The following is a 13,679-nucleotide window of genomic DNA, read 5'->3' on the forward strand; positions in this document are numbered from 1 at the left end:
TGGTTTTCTGTGAAAGTTTCTTTTAACTGAAAGGTAAGGATATTGGCCTGGGCTCAGGGGATATTGGCTTGGGCTCAGGGTAGGGAGATTTGGTATCTGTGGCTTCAGTGCACATGGTGGAGGCTTCCCTGAGGAGTGACGCACAGCCCAGACCTCCAGGCTTATCTCTCAGCACCGGCCTAGCCCCGTCTGCTGTGGATAGCCCTGGGATTAACCACATCCATTGCACAGGCTCTCTGGGCTGGGGGCCTGAGTGGTTGCAGATGCCACATATTGAATGCAGAAGGTTCTCCCTGGCTCCCTCTCCCGCCCACCACACTCACCATGTGCAACGTGTCCGATTTCCTTTTGAAACATGCAAGTAAGGACATGGATTTTATTTTATTTTGCTTTGCTTTTTTGTCCCCTGAGGTCCTTGATGGGCTGTAACAAAGGGTTTTTGTGGTCAAAGCCTCCTCACTTCTCCCTCCCCAAACAGAAAGTCAACATAACACCTCTCAGAGCCAGTTCGTGCTGCCCAGCATCTGTGCTCTGGCCGCCCCTCGGCCTGAGTAGTTTTCTCTTAGCATTCTGTTAGGGAATGACTACCTCCTAGTACTCCTCTAAGTTTCTGAGGATACATACTCTCGATGGGAGTATATCAGACAGATCTTGCCAGGCCAGGTTGTGGACCTTCTGGAAAGCTGTTCTGGAGCTGGAGCTTGTAGAGAAGCCTCTGGGGGATTGGGCACATTGTATGTTCTAGCCTGAACTGCCTCCCACATCCCCATTCTAGTAAGTTCTGAAACGATGTAAATATTAGAACTACCATAGAATTGTGTGCCAGACACTAGAAGAGACTATACAACATTCTAGCATATGAAGGAATAGAGGATGTTAACTGGGTGGCAGACACACTACCCTCAAGACACAGTTCAGGGGACCCAGAGGTGAGAAATACAGGCCCGGGAGTCTGCTGACCAAGAGCCCTGCCCCTTTTGAGCTGAGTGTGCGCATTCAGTTCTGTTGGAGTATGCTCCTCAGGAAGCCCAGGCCTGTAATTAAGGGCAGGAATCATTTGCGTGCCAACCTCTAAGGCCTTATAGGGGAGAGACAGAGAAGGGGATATTGGAAACTGAAAAGGCAGCAGGAACTAAGCACCCAGCTCCCCAGTCTTAATTTCAGCTGAGGTCTCACTGTTCAGCAATCACCTCTGGGCTTTGCAGCCCCCCTGTCCCAGCTGAGTGACCAGCACTGACAGCCGGTCATAATCTGTGAGGATGGAGTTCTGAGATTTAAGCTGAGGTTGAGAAGGGGATGTTTAAACAGGCCAAGGTGAGAGACAGCAGGGCAGGTCATCTTTCTGGGTTAGGAGCGTATAAAGCACACTAGCCTGGTGGGTGTTCCTTGAACATCCCCCCAGGAGCTGGGGTCACTTCTCTGCTATCACAACATGGCTGGGGGTCTGACCTTCGGACTGCCCATCAGGAAATGCATACCAGCTGCCTTGCCAGCCTGCTCAGAAGGGGTCTTCCAGCCAGATTCAGAAGGAGGACTTGCCTGCTGCTCCTTCACAATGGGGCCCTTGTTTTTCTTCCCTGAACCAATATTACCCGAGATTGAGTGACAGCCCAGGAGAGGATGTGGGTCTCACGCGGGGAGCTGGAATCTTCTCGGCCATTAAAGTCTACTGTTCACCGCACCCCTGCGGGAACCTCGCTCAGGAGTTTCCTGCCCCTGCACATGTGCTGAGTCTGTGCTTGTTTGTGTATGTGGGGCGACTGTCTTCATGGGGCATGTGTAAACTCTGCTGCTGGGTCAGGCTCCTTGGTCCTGGGTTCACCTTCATCCAGTCTGGAGCATGATTTGGTTTTGGCTCGCTGTCCTTCAGTCCAGAGAGTTTCCTCTGAGCAGTGCCCTCCCAAGTTTAAGTCTTTGAACGAAGAACCATGAGTGGCTGCTTGTTAATGAACATTTTAGAGGGCAGAGGTCCCGTGTCTCAGCCTGTGGAGACCTTTTCCACGATGCTGCTTCTCATCTAAATCCCTGTCTCGTGTGCGTACTCAGGACCTATTTGCACTCAACTTTTATACCTTCTTCCCACTGTGCTAGCCTGTCTTTTATGTGGGATTAAATCATATATATTTTTAAAACCTTGTATTTTAAAATGTTCTTTTCCTTGCTCTAAATCTTAAGTCAGTACATTGATGTTCTCTGTTTCTAGGGAAAAAACGTTGCTTTTTATTTGTGGGTAGTGGTCGACAGGGCATCCCTTCTGAGAGGGCCTGGGGTCTTAGCATTAGCACTGGGCAGGGGCTGTGGGTGGGAGTGGGGCAGGCGTTAAGGAGGGTCGGGCAGCCCAGCCTCGGCATGGCCGTGGTTCTGACGAAACTGGAGAGTGCCTGGCTCCTGGGAAGCTGTCTGCACAGTGGCTGCCTTTCTGTCCTCTTCCCTCCGCAGCTACCCCGGTCAGAACTGCTCAGCCATACCCACTCTAGGTGTCACCACTCTTTCAGCCTTGCCTTTCCCACCCACCCCAGAAAACTTGGCTCCAGGGTTCTAGACTCCCCCAGATTTAGGCAAGGAGAATCTACACTGTTCCCTACTCCCCTTCCCCCCAAAGATCTAGTGTCCTTTTCCTAAACTGGCCAAGACCCAGGGCTTGTTCCAGCCTATCCCTGTACCCTCTTGCCTGGGTGCCTTTCTTTTCCCATTTTCCAGACCTTTCCACACAAACTCTCGTTTCCAACTTCAGCAGAAATGGCAACCTGGAGCCGTGGCAGGAAGGGAGAACACACAATTGGGTACATGTAGGTAGCGTGCATGGCTCATGGCAGCAACTGTGATCACACAAACCCTGCCCCCAGGAGGCCTCAAAGCTCAGTAGCCCTACCTACCCCACCCCCACCCCACACAGGGAGATAGCTGCAGGAACTACGCTGCAGGTGGCCAAGGGGTCACGGGGCAGATTACAAAGTACACTGTGTCCATTTTTTCGGGATCCTTAGACAATAATCGTGGAAGGAGGAAACAGCAGTATCACTGGGCTCATTTTTCAGAGGAAAAAGTCAGAGGTGAACCATCTTTTCCAAACCCATATGGGAAATTAAGTGTCAGGGTCAGGCCCCAAACTCTGGTCATCTGCTCCAAGGCTGAGCTCTTTCCAATCCCAAGTCCTTCTCCCACGGTAGCAAAGAGGACACAGGAAAACTAACAGGAGAAGCAGGGGCCTTTATTAGGGTCCGGCGGACGAGGTGGAGGTGGAGGTGGAGGTGGTATCCCAGGCCTAGGCCTAGGCAAAGGCAGAGCGGAGGGCCCTGGGAGCCGGAGCCCAGCCCTCCCTCCTCTACTAGCAACCCCTCCCCCACCCCAGGTTCCTTCCTCCGACCTCCCCTGGCCCTGGGAACACAGAGCACCGAGAACTGACAAGCAGGACCCTCAGGGTCACAACTTGGAGGTGGAGTACAGGAACTAGGCTTCTGTCTCCCCACAGTGGGAGATCTGGGGAGCTCAATGCATCCCTCTCCACCAGGATGAAGTGGGGATGCTCCTCTGGCCCCCGGAACAGAACAAACTTGTTCTCTGTGATGGGGGAGAGGGAGTAGGGCACGGGCCTCTGAGCAGGACCTGGGAAGAGGCCGGAGGTGAAGCCCCCAAGAGTTTCACTTGCAGTATCTCCACTTTTCCTTCCCATCATGTCTGGTGAGCAGCTCAGAGTCTGGACCAGGGCAACCGATGGGCCAGTGGGGATGTTCCAGACATCTGTGGGTTTCAGAGTGAGGGTTTCCCCAACACCAAATTCATCTATATGTACACAGGGCATCACCCTGGCGGCGAAGGAGCAGCTGCTAGGGGTGGGCTAGTAGGAATAGCCACCCTTGGGGCCAAAGGGCTGGGCAGGGCCAGTCAGCTCTGGGAGGTAGGCAGGGCTCTCATCCAAGTGGGACAAAGGGACTGTGTCCTCCTCACTGACTGGCCGGTCAAACTCGGCCTTGAGAGCTGGACGCTGATTGTCCGGGAAGGCCAGAGAGAAGAGGGCCTCAGGTTCGCACACAAACTTGTACACGTAACGCTCGCCAGCCACCTGTGGGGAGAGAAGGGCTGGGTCGGCCTAGTTCTCCCTCCAGGTCAGAGTAGAGGTGGGGAACACAGCCCTTCTCTGGGTCCAGGTAGATGTGTGGGGTACATTTCTCTCCCATCCTGGTTCCTCTAAGCAGCCGACACCCTTCACAGTTCTCTTTCACCTCTAATCTCAATCTCTGTGCTTTGGGCTTGTCAGTTACTGTTTAGCACTTTTTTGAGAGAGGGGAATGTTGAGATTATCCACAATTTCTTGTCCTTTCTGACTGGTTCATCATCTGCTCCTATAGACTCCCTGCGAAGGCTCTCCTGCCCCCTGCCCCCATTACCTTCCCACAGCCACTGCCCCCGACCCTCTTGTCCCTGGACCTTTAAAACCAGACCTTCTGCATGATGCCTTTCTCATAATAGTATCGGAGTGAGCGGCTCAGTTTGTCATAATTCATGGCCGGCCGGTTCTTCTGGATGCCCCAGAGCCTGGCGACCTGGGGGGAAAGGTGACAGTTTGGGGTTGGCAATGCTAGCTCAGCAGAGGAAAAATGGGGGGCAAGTTAGAAATAGCACTTGAGAGTCTTAGTGTAAAATGCTAAGCTGGTCCTGCAGCTAAGACCCAGATTTGACAAGAATGCAGGTTAGGTAACGCAGCAGCGATGGTGAGGGCACATCCCACCGGTTCCCACCTTCTCTCATCTCCAGCCCCCAAAGCCACCGGGAGGAGAGGTGGGAACATCTGAGAGGCCCACCTCCTCAGGCTCAATTAGTTTGAACTCCATTCCCCGGCCAGTCCAGGCAATGAAGTGGGCATTTGTTGGGTCATCCAGCAGGGCCACCAGAAACTGCCACAGCTGCAAGGCACCCCGGCGCTGGTAGGGCGGTCCCTCTCGGAATGCTCCAACCCCTTCCTGTTTGATGTCTCCTGGGGAACACAGGAAACAGGAGAAGGGTTTGTGCCTCTCCCAGGGGTCTCTCCAGGCCCTTTCTCATGAAATGTCATGTGATTCCTGAGAGGACACAGAAGGCGTGGATAAGACCCTGACCCTATTATGAAAAGTAACTTCTCTGACCTTCAAATTTCTCAGGGACGACGCAGACATCATCTGGGAATGGCTGCACAGGTTTCTCATAGCCATAGCCTTGAGGAGGAAGTTGGGGGTCATTCATCTCTGGAGGTTCACTGGTGAGACCCAGAGAGTCCAGAGGGACTCCCGGCCAGGAGACCCTCCCCCACAGCAGGACTCCCTCTTCCACTTTGGAGGGTTTGACAGGGAGGAGGCTGCCTTACCAATGGTCCCATCACGTGGAGAGGGCCCGGGGAAACCCTCCGTGTGAAGGTACATTGACGCACAGCCAGGGACATCTGGGGTTTGGAAAAAGAAGGGTGATGTTATAGGTGGCTGGGGTGGGAGTGGGGGCGGCAGGCCTCCCATACACGTTTAAGAACTTCCTGCCGGCCTGCATTCTGGTTCAGTTCCCAGCTGCCTGCCTACCACCAGTCCCAAGGGAAGTTCACCCAGAGGCGTGAGGCTAGAACCCTTCAGCTGAAGGGCTGGGCCAGAGGGCAGGGATGGCAGCAGCTGGGTCTGGGCAAAACTGTTCCACCAGGCCCAGGATTCCAGGGAGCAGCTGTTTCCTGTGAGTTTAGGGGGAGGAGGGATGGGCAGAGATGAACCTCCGGGGAAAGGGTACAGTGTCCATGTCTAAGACTCCTTTGGAATGGGCTAACCTCCGGTCGGCAGGTCAGGTTCCTTGCCCAGTTCCACGTGAGGGAGGGAGGGTAGGAGGGTGTGGGGAGAGACTGCGTGTATCTATATCTGGAGAAGAGGCAGTGGGCACTGGGCTGTTTTTTTAAGTCAGAGAGCAGAGCACATTCCACTCCATTCCATAGGAATGACACCGCCCTACTCCACCTGGAGGTGGTTGTGTAAAGCCACCGGTTCAAGATCCAGTCCCTACCCTCCCTACCCCCTCCACTCCCACCTATGAATGAGATGGTGAAACCCGACACCTCAGAGGAGGCGGGAGGGTGGGCTCATTCATGCCTCCATTTTGTGAATGGAATTCCTGACTCCATTCAGAGGAAGCTGAAGGGGGAGGGGCAGGAGTTCAAGGGCATGTAACATGATCCCCTCCGGTCTACAGCCTTTGAAGGTCAGTGGCAAGAGCGTCTCCCTCTTCTTTCCTGCTTCTCACTGCCAGGCATGGCTCAAGCTTCTGCCCTGGGTTTGAGGAGAGGCACACCCTTCTGGTTCTCACTCGGGCAGCCTCGGGGTTTGTGGTTCATCCCTCTGCCCCTAAAAGACTGGGCATCAGGGAAAGGGAAATTCAAAAGCTCTGGCCTGCTCTGAGCCTACTCTAATCGCTGAATTTATTTTTCTCATGTTTGGGGATGGTAGCAATGGAACAAGCCAAGGTTTTCTGGCCGCCCCCCTCTGTGCTTGTGGCTTTGAACTACAGCTATTTATGAATATGTCTGAGTGCATCTTATTCCAGTTAACACCAGGTAGAACGAGAATTTACAGCAGTCCCTACTTCTAGTACCCAGCTCTGGCCATGATGGTGGATCATCCACCGACCTGGAGGCTTGAACAGGTTGTGGAAACCACATATTAACTCTGAAGTTCCAATTGGGAACTATGAGCCTGGCTAGTTTCAAGTTCGTGTTTCTCTTCATTCAAATCCCTTTGTATTTTTAAGCTTCTGTGGGGACAGGGAACAAGGACACATCCTATTCATCTTTCTATCCTCCAACTCCACATACTCGTGCTCCTGGCACAGAATTTTGCTCTCAGTAGATAATTAAAATCCCAACACCTGCTAAATAGATAGAAATGCCTTAACTTTCCTATTAAGTGACATGCTACCTAAGGGCAAGGACCTACATCCCATTTACCTTTTATCTGAATGTAAGTTTTTGGATTGAAAAAGGACAATTCTTTTGTATCTATGAAAAAAGTGAATGGGTTGGACGTATGAATTGGTAAACGGATAGGAAGGTCAAAATTTGTGGGAGGACATTCTGGGGTTGATCACATGCCACTCCACCAGTAAGCCCACCCAAAGTCCCCACCCCCACCCCAGGAGCATCTCTTACCTGAGTCATAGGCGAAGTCAGTCTGTTCCTGTTTGATCACCACCCCCGCCCCTGGGTACCTGTGCCCATTGACCCCACCCTGGCCCATGGCCAGCTGTTCATACAGGGGGTCAAGATATTCCTGCTTGAAGCTCTGCTGGGGGTAGGGTGGGCAGGGCTCCGACAGCTGGTGTTGGTAGGGGGTTGGGGGGGGTTCCCGGCCCCCTCCCTGAGAGGATGTGAAGGAGTGGCAAACATCCAAGGGCTGCTGGAAGATGGAGCTGGATGTGGTTGGATGGAGAAGGAAGAGGAAAGAATATTAGATTAAGCGCCCCTAGGGCCTGCCACTCCCAGAGCTTGCAGAGTGGGCTTCAGTGTGGGGTATGTCAATATTTCTTCCTCCCTCCCTCCCCCCACCCCAGGCCTCATAAGGCAGGTGGAGAATACTCCAGGATTGAGGAAAAACTGCTGAGACCTGGGCCTACAGGTTCTGGGGTCTCCTTACCTGTGCTCCCCGAGGTACCCATGGCCAGGGCGGGGCTGAGAGGTGCCGGCGGATCTCAGGAAACTCCGCTGTTCTGCCCGGGGAAAGGGCTGCAGGGGCGACTGTCCGGGGGCACCAGGGGTGGGGGACTTGATGGTGATTTGTCTAGGGGGGTCATAGGCACTGGAGTTGAGGGGGAGATGGGTGAGGGGGCAGAGAAGCCAGGCGAGCATCTTTGAACCCTTCATCCATCCCCAGGGAAGTGAGGGCACAGGGATTATGGAGAAGGAAGAAGAGAGGATGCTGGGAAAGGTATGGCATGAGCCGAACTCGGCTCCAAATGAACTCTTTCTCCTTTCATAAATGCTGAAACTGGGTGTAACCTTGAGAACACCTCTACCCAGTCTTGAGTCACTGGGTCGGGTAGGACGGTGGCTTCTTCGGTGGAAATGGACTCTGCCCCAGCCTTAATACACATCCGTTGAACCCCTGGCTGCATTTTTCATCCTGATTACGCAGGAAATCCTGAGCCGTACTACATCCCTTATAGGAGCTCAGAAATCCTTTCTGTTGTCTAACTTGCATCGCAACTCCTACCTTTGCTGCCTCCCTCCCTCCTGCAGCCTACCCTTCGCCAGGGCTGGGCTGGGGCTCACCTGGAATAAAGGCACTGCTCGCCATGGTGGTAGGGGAGTGGTGGCTTCCTGCTGCAGGACAGGGCCGGGTCTGTGCGGGGACTCTGGGGTTCCTTCTTGATCCTGGTGGTGGGGCTGTGGAAAGCTACTGTGGGGGTGAGGGGAGGCAGAGCAGGACCAGGGTGTCACAGAAGAGGCAGTAAGAGCTTCTGACCCCTTCTGCTCTCTGAGGACTCTTCCCCTCTCTGAGTCTCAGTTTTCAGAGATCTGTAGTCAGACACTGTCCAGAACAGTTTGGCTCTTTACGTTGTGTCTAGTTTTATCCATCAGGCTAATGTCCAATATTAACCAAAGAAACGGTCTAAAGTTCAACATTTAATGCAACCCTAAACCCCACAAAACACCTTCTGAGTGTGGTTTTCCTGAGTGTGCTGGAAAATTCCAGGGGAGAGAAATGTTTTCTTATTTGAGGCTATAAAAAAATCTTTTTTCTGGTTAAGGTTGGATATTAGCCTGCTTGCATGTCAGCTGACTAACATTATACACATGCTCCTAATTATCTGTGAAGAACCTCGGCCTTTCCTGTGGCCCCTGCTGGGTCTGAAAACTCCAGCCACAAGTCTGAGCAGCAAAGAGTTGGTTCCAAGCTGGTGAGTGTGAGATTCTGTCTTACTGTAGCAGAGTCAAAGACCTGCAATCCGCTGTTCTGTTATCTGCTGTTTTCAATTATTTGTGCCCTCTTTCATTTAATTGGTGAAGACAGCTGAGAGCAAAGTATTTGACATTAAAGCAGGGTTTCTCAACCTTGGCTATTGACATTTGGGCCAGATTTTTTGTTGTGGGCACTGTAGGGTGTTTAGCAGCATCCTGGCCACTACCAACTAGATGTTAGTAGCATCTACCTTCAATTGTGGCAACCAAAAATGTCTACAGACATTGTCACAAGTCTCCTGGGGGGCAAAATAGCCCCCAAGTTGCATAAAAGTAACTTAGAATGGTAGAACTGGACCCTACTGAACCTAAAAAAATAGCCCCTCATTTCAGAAATAAGGAAATGGAGGATCAGAGGGATGGAGTGTCTTTTTCAAAGTCACACAGCTAGGATGGAGCAAGCCCTGGTTTGAACCAAGGTCTGCATCTCCCAGTTACTGTTTTGGTCTTTGAGTTCAAACCCAAGAGTGGGAACCCTGTTCTTTACCCTTTTCTTTAGGAGAGAACAAGTTAATCTTTTGTGATTCTCTGTCTCTGTGACTCATTTCCTGCCCTCCCTCACTCCCCATTCCCTCTACCCAGGACCCTCTACTCACAATTTTCTGAATGGAAATCAGGAACAAACTGCTCATCACTATCTGGTACCTGAGCTGTAGAGAGAGGTCAGAGGTGAGTCTGGGGTGGGGGCCCGGGATGGCAGCCCCTGGGAGACACCATTATTGCAGCCCTGCAGACCAGCACCCGCCAGAAAGAGAAAACAACCTTCCTAGGACTGAAGACAACTCCACCCCAGGTCCTAGTGCCCTCCATCTCTGGGCTCCATTAAGACCCTGGGGGGAAGGCTGCAAGCTCCCAGAACCTGTCTGAGCAGATTCCAGAGTCTTTTCCTAGAAGCTTTGTCTTTATTCCCTCCATTTTTCTGAAGTGAACACAGCCTTGCCCTTTAGTGTTTACAAAGCTCTCTCAAAGCTCACAGCAGAGTCACCTCTGGGATGGGCAGGCCTTAGGAGGAGTGAGATCCTGTGGATTTAGAATCACAGGGGGAGATGCTGGATCTGGGCTGAGCCCAGGAATCTGCATTTTATACAGCCTCCCAGGTGGAATCTAGAGCCTGGGAAAGGAGATGGAATGGAGGAAAGAGGGTGGTTCAATAGAGGTGCAAAGAGGATGACAGCGGGAGAGGAGGAGGCTGGGGACGCTGGCAGGTCAGATGCCTCATCCCTTTGATGTGCAGCTAGGAAAGAGGGGGACTTCTTAAGCATAGAAGTCTGAGGACCTCTACTCCCAAGGTACCAGCGTGGGTGGAGCTGAGTGTGGGGATTAGGCAGCAAAACTAAAATAGAACAGCCGCTCATCTGTGGCCTCCAACCTGGATATCCGGGCTTTGATTTCTAGTTGTCCTGGTCTCACCAACTCCTTCAGGTGGGTATATATAGCTGAGCACCTTCCCTGATCCCAGAGACTTTGTCTACTTTTGCTCCTCCGAATGAAAAGGTCACAGCAGGAAGAGGAAGGGTAGACACCAAGGAGACTGTTCTCAGAGTGGGCAATGGGGAAGCTGATGGATAAAATGACCAGAGCTGGGAATGGCTGGTAGAGGTGAGAGACCCAAGGAGACGGCTGGAGAACACACTCACTTGTCCTAGTCTGTACAAGTACACATCTCACCCTCCACTGCTTCGCTCCTGGGCAAAGGCTGCACAGTTTTCTCCTTGGATTTCAGGCACAGCCTCGGGTCAGAACTCCCTACTTCCATTCTCACCTCCTGTAGTCAGTTGTTCTCCACATAGCTGTCAGAGTGATCTTTTCACAACAGAAGTCGAATCACTTCTCTCCCTGGCTTAAAGCACAAACCCCAAACTCTTCCCCTTGGCCTCTCATGCTGGGCTTACCTCTCTGACCTGCCTCTCCTTGCCCTTTACTCTCTAGAGCTCCGGTCTCCTTTTGAGTCCTCAAGCTCATCAGCTTGATCCCTCTCTCCAGACCTTTGCCTGCCTGTTTTTTTTTCCTGGCTGTTGAAGTCTTAGCTCACTTCATCACCTCCTCAGAGGCCGTCTCTGACCAACTAACCAAAGTGGTCCCTCCCAACCTTCTCTCGCATCCCCTGTTTTATTTTTTTCTCCAGCACTTATGGCTACCTGAACTTATTAATTTATGTTGACATGTTTATTGTTCATCTTCCCCACCAGAAAGTTAAGCTTGCTGAGGGCAGGGGCTTTATCTGTCTTGTTCTTCTGATTCCACAGCATCCCTCTCCCCACCGCCAGGGTCTGGCTCAGAATAAACACTCAGTGTATTATTTGTTGACTCTTTGAATAAACATACAAAGTCCCCTGTCCTCAGGCTAGTGGGAGCCGGCATAGTGGGCCTGGGAGCCAGAAACTGAAGGATCCTAACCAGCCAGCCCTTCCTTCACCCCGAGGGCTCTCCCACTCCACCACCAGGTAACAGAGGCAGGTCCTGTGGGGAAAGCCCATCTCACAAGGGCATACTTTGGGCTGTGGTAGGAAGAATCTTCATCAACCTGCTTTAAATATTAGAGGTACCAAGTGTTCTAAAATACATGTTTATAGATAGTTTGACTTCTTAACAGAGGGATTGGGCAGAGAGGGTTTAAGAATCAGAAGCCACCAGCAGCTAAAGAAGAACTTATGAAACATCAGCATAAAACAATTCGAAAGTGATCAAATAAGTCAGTAGGACATGAAATTCCTTGGGAAACACAAACGAAAACACATGGGAAGCATAACTAGGGCACAAAGGCAATCATTCCCGACTGGCCTGAGCCAAGAACCTGGGGGCTTTGTTAGAAACACGGATTCCCAGACCCCCGCCCCCAAACTCATTCTATAGGCCTGGGTGGGGCCCAGGCATCTGTATTTTTAGCAAGCGCCCCTGGTGGCCCTTAAGAACAGGTAGTTTTGGGAAACACTAGATAAAGGGAGGGATGGAAAAACCTGCTCACTGCCCAAGGGTCAAAGGCCAGAGCTCACCCGTGCTGTGTCCTCTGGACCAGGTGGTGGGATGGGGGTGATGGGAGCAGGGCGAACATTTCTCTCCCTGCTACCTAGGCAAGGAGGGTCCCGAGGGCGGGGGTGCAGACCATGTGGGAGGCTGACGCACTGTGGGCCCCCTCTGAGGCTTCATTAACTGCCGCTTTCCACTGAGATAATGGGCTGGGGGCATCTCCTGCTGGCGTCACAGGCCAGTTCACATGAGCTAGAGAGCCCTAGGGGTCATCTTGCCTTTTCTCCCGCCTCAGGCCTGAAGGTTTGAGCAGAACCCCCCCACCCCCAGCAGTCTCGTAAGAGGCCACCCCTAGCACACAGACCACACCCGGAAGAGGTGGTGCCACCTTCTTCCTGAACCAGAAGAAATCGGGCTGAGGCAAAAATGAGTTATTGGCGTGAACACCGGTCCCCTGCTTGGCCCTCCCCCAGAACACTGGTTTCTCCCAAAGGGGCAGGACAGGGCCTCAGTTGCTCAGAGAATGTTAACAAAGAAGTGGGAAGAGCACACTGCATCTCGTGTTCCTGGAGAGCAGGAGAATTTCTAATGACCGTGTTTGGTTTTGAGTGTGTACCACTCTATTTATTTGTTGACTTGGCTGAGTTTTGGCTGCAAAGCCAGTGTACCAGGGTCTTCCCCCAACTCCATCTGGGCACTAAGGTCGAGTTTATCTGCCTGGGGACATGGCGGGTGATTAAGGAGGGATGGGAAAACTGCCAAGCCAGCATAATGCCCAAAGAGAGAATTTTAGGGAACTGTTCCTCCAACAGGAGGAGGGGCTGGGGGGGCCTCCCAAACTGGGCTCCAGGAGAATTGGGAGGTTAAATCAGCCAAGCAGCTAGGCCTACACCAGGTTAGCCATCCACCTACACCATAAAGGCCCCAACACCTGCTCCCCTACCTAGGGTCCAATCGCAGGGTGAAAGGGCCTCCTAAGGAGTCCCAGTGGAGAGATGGGGAGGCCGAGCTTCTGCTCCATTGTGTCACCACTGGCCTCTGCTCTCACCCCTACCCTGCCCCCACTCTGGCAGCCTTTGTACTGGAGGGGACATTTGTCCCCAAGACCCTCCTGGAAGGGGAGGAGACAGAAAGATGTAGAAGGAGGCACTGTAGCTAAGAAGGACTGGGGGAGGGGATTAACCCCATCTCTCCCCACAGACATGCTGAGGCACCAGCATGCATACACACAGATTCACACACACCCTAATTCCTTTCACTTCACGGCAGCACACGAGTGAAACACATCCTCCATGCACACGCTTCACACATGGGGTCTCCTTTTGGACTTACAAAGATGATGGGGGAAACCAAAAGGCAAGGCGACTGGAAACCTCAGAGGAGCAATGATTCTTATGGAAAGGGGAGCATTAGACCCACCCTTTGGAGAATCTCATAAAAGCTATGGATCATTCTCTTCCTACAAAATTCATATTCTTTTGTATGTGGTGCACCCCAACAATTTTACACACAATGTCAGAGGCTCAAGGACCCCAGCAACCTATCTGCAGAGCTTCTGAGACTCCAAGACTCCAGCCTCACACAAAGGACAGGCATGATCCAGAGTCTATGTCCCTTATTACCAAATAGACTAGTCATTGTCCCTGAAGGTTCCCAGCAAGCTGGGAAAGGAAACCTGGACCAGAAGCCGCACATCTTCCACCACAAGCAGGCACAGCTTGGGTTTAGCCTGCCCGAGCCTAGATTTCCCTAC

The 13,679-nt window shown here is 52.3% G+C and overlaps 1 protein-coding gene across 17 annotated transcripts in view; it reads right to left on the reverse strand.

Moving 5' to 3' along the window:
- Positions 1–3,190: 3,190 nt before the first annotated feature.
- The window catches only part of ETV4 (ETS variant 4), a 14,398-nt gene continuing 3,909 nt past the window's right edge, over positions 3,191–13,679 (reverse strand). For 8 of the 17 annotated variants that reach the window (XM_025045592.1, XM_025045589.1, XM_025045593.1 and 5 more), the window contains 10 exons: positions 9,556–9,609; positions 8,270–8,396; positions 7,635–7,796; positions 7,151–7,410; positions 5,570–5,689; positions 5,342–5,416; positions 5,124–5,192; positions 4,803–4,975; positions 4,443–4,544; positions 3,191–4,063 (listed from right to left, as the gene is read on the reverse strand). In XM_025045592.1, the coding sequence (XP_024901360.1) occupies positions 3,839–4,063; positions 4,443–4,544; positions 4,803–4,975; positions 5,124–5,192; positions 5,342–5,416; positions 5,570–5,689; positions 7,151–7,410; positions 7,635–7,796; positions 8,270–8,396; positions 9,556–9,609 (1,367 nt within the window). In that variant the 3' untranslated portion in view covers positions 3,191–3,838. Of the gene's footprint in view, positions 4,064–4,442; positions 4,545–4,802; positions 4,976–5,123; positions 5,193–5,341; positions 5,417–5,569; positions 5,690–6,949; positions 7,001–7,150; positions 7,411–7,634; positions 7,797–8,269; positions 8,397–9,555; positions 9,610–13,679 lie in introns of all 17 variants that reach the window. The other 9 variants (XM_015588089.2, XM_025045596.1, XM_015588083.2 and 6 more) reach the window with 6 other exon arrangements.

Source organism: Pteropus alecto, unplaced genomic scaffold (assembly GCF_000325575.1).
Source record: "Pteropus alecto unplaced genomic scaffold, ASM32557v1 scaffold313, whole genome shotgun sequence".
Lineage (NCBI taxonomy): Eukaryota > Metazoa > Chordata > Mammalia > Chiroptera > Pteropodidae > Pteropus > Pteropus alecto.